Source organism: Sipha flava, unplaced genomic scaffold (genome assembly GCF_003268045.1).
Source record: "Sipha flava isolate LNK unplaced genomic scaffold, YSA_version1 66_pilon_pilon, whole genome shotgun sequence".
NCBI lineage: Eukaryota > Metazoa > Arthropoda > Insecta > Hemiptera > Aphididae > Sipha > Sipha flava.
Genome location: NW_020273606.1, coordinates 1670721 through 1677303, shown reverse-complemented (window position 1 = coordinate 1677303; position 6583 = coordinate 1670721). Strand labels below are relative to the sequence as shown.

The window sequence follows — 6583 nt, the reverse complement described above, 5'->3', positions numbered from 1 at the left end:
TAATAATAATAATAATAATAATAATAATAATAATAATAATAATAATAGTAATAGTAATAACCAGTGGCGCACAGAAGTATTTTAAGAGCACATGCAACTAAAAAAAATTAACCACTCACCCACCAATTTTTTTCTTTTTTTTTAAAAAAAAAAACGTTCGTTTAAATTTTTGTGTGTAACTGTAATTAACTCTTAAAATAACTATAAATTTAAGAAATTAAGATTTATTATAATTAATTAAAATTAAGATGTCTACACCCAGTGTCGTATAGGTATAATGTTTGTGTTATAATAATGTTATTTACTTAGCATACTCCATAATGTTTGGTATTCAAGTTGTCCAATTATATACTCTGTAACCCATCCATACACCCACCCTCGACGAGAGCACATGCAATTGCACCTCTTAATAATCTGTCTGGGCGCCACTGGTAATAACATATCTAAAACACTATTATTCATTCACATTATTCATCAATTTATAAAAATCTTTTTCAAACTCATTTTTTGCCTTTTTTTCGCATTTCCGTATTTAAATTTATGTATTTGCCCAACCATAATGACTGTTTAAATTGTATAACTCTATGTACCTATAAAATAAAATATTTTATAATAAATGTATACTAAATAACATGAAATATTCACCTTTTTAATTATGAGTCCGTTAGCGATAGCTTGCTTTCGGTACCTAGTGAATAATATAATTTTTCTTTGGCTGTAGAGTTACCATTAGTTTTCATACTTTGGAACCTATAAGACTATTGTTTTTTAGTAGGATCACTATACAAATCATGTAGATGTTGTGGGTAAGATATATCAACCTCATAAATGCGGCCGATATCAGATATGTCTGTTAAATCATTAAACCCGTTGAGCGATGATTCTTCCCACGTGAAACCACCGTATGGCATATATTGTACCATAGCCATTGGCGCAACTAGGTATAAAATATTAGGGAGGGGCTGAAGCCCTACAAATAAATTTCGTTAATGTGAACCATGGGGGGCTTTGCCCCTCATACCACCCATTGCCGCAGCCACAGAACAATAATTATTAATTGAAATAAAAACAATCATAAAATATTATTACCATACTATATTATTAAAAATCATGTACCTACTTCTATGTAATATGTTTTACATAAAATATGACATAACACCAACGCAATATTCCACCGTCGTCCGTGACATTTATTAGATAACAATATTATTATTAATTATGTAGGATTGTAAGAATTACAAAATAAACTATAATAATAATATTTTATATTTATGCAATTTATTTTTGAATAATTCTTTGCGTCATATACACATATTATTTAGTATACATCCCATGCTTAAATTATCATTACATTTTCAATAATCAAAAAAATTTGGGGGTGTTATAATACATTTTGGGGGGATAGGCCCCCTAGTTGCACCAATGGCCATAGCCCATCCGTATAAGTTATTGCCATAAATTATGTGAAAAAATTATTAAAATTTTTATTTTAATTATATATTTATAATCACAGTCTTGATAAATAATCCATGAATCAGGTTTCGACGTGTCATGGTTATCCATAGTATTTTCATTATTCGTCTTTTCATATCGCATACACGCCTGTGTAAGCCCACCTCGGATACCTATTCAAATAGCATTAATTAATTATTAATTTTTAATGGATCATTTAAGGATTTAAAAAAATGTAGTTGTACCTTTTTCAATCAATAAAATCATATTGTAGTCGAAAAGTAATTTTAGTTGTACTTGTTTTTCAGTATACTTCAACATATAAACGAAACTAAATCCAGGCACCGTATAATAAAATGCTGAATCTAGATTGTATATTTTTTTGACATATAACTCTAAAGTTTTCAAAAATATCGACTAGAAGTAGTATATCAATAATAAAGATTAGATAATAGAGGTCACTATACTGACACAATGTCTCCATAAATTTTTTTGCGTGTTCATAGTTATCGTAGGGCGTATTTAGACTTACTCCCTGGGGGAGGGGCGACTCAAAGTTTTTCTTCAATTTAGGCTCAAAATTTACAAGTCAAATTTTTGGTAGTTTTTAAATCAGGTGAATCCTTGATATTTTTGTTTTTTTTTCTAATCTAATGCCGGATTCACTAAAAATTGACTTTTGTATAGTTATTTTTAACACTTGTTTGTGTTTTGAAAATTACGCTAGTGTTTTATTTGATTTTTCACTAAGTATATATCCAACAAAAATCCCAATTCACTATTCACAGACCCGCGTAATTTTATTTCGTTATAAAATGATCCACATTAAAAAAATTTGCAATGTGTATATCACAATCTCATATAATCGATTCCTTAAATACGCATTCAGGGGGGGTCGATCACTCCCTTCGCCTCCTTAAAATACGCCCTAGTCACCACTCACATGGTTTTCAGTTAATTAACTATAAAATAACTCTTTCCGCGGTAGACTTGTTTCATTTAATTTGGCCCATGTATCAGTGTACTTTTAAGGGTAAACCTCCTTACGTATTACGAGATGTAGATTTGATGTTTTAAATATTTTTCTTGTTTCATTGAAATTTGAGAAGTCGGATGTAATTATATTTGAACTAAGGGTAGCCAAACTCGAGGCCATAAATCTGTACGTGTCAATAAATCGTATTGAAAATGTGTTGGATATATACTTGGAAAAAAATATAAATTTTTCCGCACTATTTGGAATAACTGTAATTGTATTTATATCATAACCTAACTTTGCAACTATGAAATGCGCATCATAATTGCTTAAATTATGAAATAAATATGGTACGAATTTGGGGACTTGTAATTTAATATTATAATATCAAAGATGTATAGAACTCGATTTTCTAAAAATTAAAAACAAAAAATTGGTAAATATTTTGCTGTTTAAAAAAAATGTAGTATTTTATTTTTTTAAATAAACTTTGTTCAATTCAATAATATCACCTGAGTAACAACACATAGCAATTTTAAAAATAAATACATTTAAGAATAATTAAAATGAACAATGCAGTATTATTCGTACCTAAATAATATTTAAAACAACATGGACGTAAAATATTTGTACAATCTATTTGATGTACTGAAAGTGGCTGGATGTTCAATAAATGAGGATTTTGTACCAATTTTGTATAATTCATTAATTCAATTACAAAGTGAAAATCATTTTGATTCTGTGTATTTGTGGGGCCGCATTGTAACGTTGTCTAATGATTACTATGTTGCTTATGGCTATCATAAGGATCCAATTAAAAACAGGATGTTTTTTTACACGTAAGTTTAAGATACGCTATTTTTAAAATTTATGTAAACTATTAAAACTGTAGTAAGCCCGTCGAATAGCCTAACTAGATTAATTAAATAAAATAAAACAACGATGATTTTAATTACTATATAATACTTGAATAGTTTATACACGAGAAAAGTTTAGACTGCAGTTCTCCACATACGAATTACTTAAGTCTTTACAAGATGCAAGTCAGAAATGAGGCCCCGAATAACATATAGATTCCCTTTATATACTAAGGTTAATTAACAATATCAATACAACTCATATTCTTAGATTAATTACGTAGTGATTAATCTATAACAAAGTTATTATAAGTATTATACAATCTACACATAATATTTCAAATAAATACAATTTATTACGTTACATATATCACGTGATGATCACATGAAATAAATTAACGGATCGATAATTCAATGTTTTGTTTTAAAAATAAAACAGACAAAACATTTTAGAATGGGATGTAATGCCTACTGATTGGTCAACATTTAAATCAAATGTAGCATGCCAAGTAAAAACTAAATTTAATGGTAATCCAAGATTTATAGCCGAGAAATATAATTTAAAAAAAAAAGTCTTTGGTGCAATCTGCCAATTCAAGTATTATAATAAACAATGAATACGTAGAAGACGAAGAAACAAAACCATTAGAAAGTATAGTTTTCGATGATTTACTATCAATTTCTGAACCAGAAGAAATAGTAGAACAGGTTTGGTTAAATTAAAATATATCAAATTTTTTTCAGTAAATTTATTACGTAATAATATCGATTTATTTTTAATGTTTTTAAGGAGTCTGTTGCGAATACTTTTGAAGCCGAAAATACGATCAAAGAAGAAGATCGACTAGCCATAACTATAAAAATGATTGATAACGAAAGTCATATAGTTCCACGAGGATTTTATTACAAGTTACCAAATGAAAATATAGTTAAAGCACCTTACTTTAAGGGTATAAATTGTATTAAATTGAAATGTATTTTCATGAAATCATGCGCTTCTTAATTTTTATAGGTTTAGACTTCTCCGAAATTGGAAATGAACAGAATTTTTTTTCATATAAATCCAAAATATTGTACACATAACAGCGTAAAAAATAAAGTACGATCTGATTACAATGGTTCAATTGATTTTTTAGAATCGATTGTTAATGATATCCCAAAAGGTATATTATTTTAATTATTTAATTATTTTTTTTAAAAATTATTTTCATCTTTTTACAGGATGTTGGACTTCTCAAACTGTTTATAATCGATATTTAATTATGAACCATTTATTATGGCCAGGTGCTGTTTTCGTCCAAGATATGAGTACAGGAGTAAATGGGTTTTTTTACAATGGAGATGGTATAAAAAACCTAGACTTGCCATTTATGATTTAAATTTTACTATCGACATACTTATAAATAAAAAATATTAGGTACTAACATTTTAAATTTAATATAATTATGTTGTATTACTCAAATGCTCATAGTTAGAGATTTATTAAATTTTGATTTGTTATAAATTAAGTATATTTGTAAATCGATTGATTTTTACTTTGATGTTATTTTTCTCATCTAATTTTAAAAACTATTTAACTATTTATCTATGAATTTTTTTTTTTTAATGTACTGGTGAGATTATGATACCAATTATTTAAAACTGTGTACATATTTATACAAACAATGTAATTATAATGTAATACTACACAGATGTCAGAAGATGCAATTGATATACTTAAAGTAGATAATGGATGTTGTTCATATAATAACGTATACGCAGTATCTATTTATAATAAATTAGTTAATATTCTGACGAAATAATTAGCTGAAATCAATATATTACATGAGGTATTTGAAAGTAGTAATAATGTTATTTGATCAGATTAAAATAAAAGTTCTTGAGAAAAAAAAAACCATGGCAATTAGTTAAATGAAAGATTTCAGATGAAAATTTAAATTTTAAAATCTTCACAACTAATAGTTTATTACTATTTATCTAATTTAATTGTTTAATGAAACTAATAATTAATTACAAAAATATATATAGAAATATATTGAAATTAACTGTAATTATAACTCTAATTGTAATATAATTATATTATTTTAATTTTAGGTTATATTATAGTTGGTAGTTATTCGCTATCCTAATTAAAGTACAAAGTAGAAAATTAAGTTATAATAAAATTTCGTTTTATAATTAATTTTTTATAAAAAATTATAAAAATTTTAGTACATTCTAAAAGAATAAAAAAATGGATGGAAATTTTAATCAAATTTATTTATTACATTTGGTTTAAGTTAATAATGAAATAATAATTAAATAAACACTAAATAATCGTAATTTATAAAAAGGCTTTGAAAGTTGACCACGATGTAATTATGGTAATAATAATATATAAATAAATAATTTAGGTTTAATTAAGTGTTAATATATTCCCAATATGACAATATTATATATATATAATAATAAATTCAGGAGTTAATATTCCTATTATTACAGTAATTTTTAAAATTATCAACATTCACATCGCTCTGCGAATTTTTGTTTCACGTATTCAAATTAAATTTTACAGATAAATATAATACTATAAACAATAATGCAATCAATTGATTGATTTTATATAATTTTATTTTAGAAACATAATCATATTTAATTTAATCAAATATTTTATTTTTTACTCGGTATATTTAGTACAAAATGTTATTAACAATCTTTATATAAGGTCATGTACTCTTATTTTATATCTTAGTAAATAATATTCTTACTAAAAATATTTTTAAAATTTTTTAGTAATAGATCATAATATATGATTATATTCTTAATAATTTGTTTATTTTAAATAGGTGACCAGTGTTCTTGTTACATTTTGTTTAAGAAAATCAATTGTAATTAATAAACAAACTACATAAAATACGATAAATTATAAAATATATATGTAAATATACTACACTCAATTTGAGGGCGGGCCACGACTGCACACCAGAATAATTATAAAGGGGAATCACCCTATCAGCGAATCAATGTATAACGAACTATTAACTTCAAAATAATTCAAGTGAACAAAATATTATCATGTAATCAAAACAAAAAATCTTTATACTGTTACTAAATATCTTTAATAGGTACCTACTTTTTACTATCTTCATTTCTCTCATTTTACGTTCTTCTTCTTTTTAAATCAATAATAAGCATTAGAAATTTAATAAAATCGATAATTAAGTACATAATTTATAATTCATACCTCTTTCGGCATTTTTTCGTAATGAGAAAATGTTTCTTTCATTTCTTGTTCAAAAACCATCCATTCTTGAGCACG

General features: G+C 25.5%; 1 protein-coding gene and 1 pseudogene across 1 annotated transcript; one reads left to right on the top strand and one right to left on the bottom strand.

The window, feature by feature from the left end:
- The window catches only part of LOC112691722, a 1764-nt pseudogene extending 835 nt beyond the window's left edge, over positions 1 to 929 (bottom strand).
- Positions 930 to 3040: 2111 nt separating this feature from the next.
- Positions 3041 to 4664, top strand: LOC112691798 (radial spoke head protein 9 homolog). The gene is given in 7 exon segments (XM_025566202.1): positions 3041 to 3267; positions 3725 to 3856; positions 3858 to 3993; positions 4076 to 4235; positions 4298 to 4332; positions 4334 to 4448; positions 4507 to 4664. Coding segments are annotated over 7 exon segments (963 nt in total).
- The last annotated feature ends 1919 nt before the right edge of the window (positions 4665 to 6583 follow it).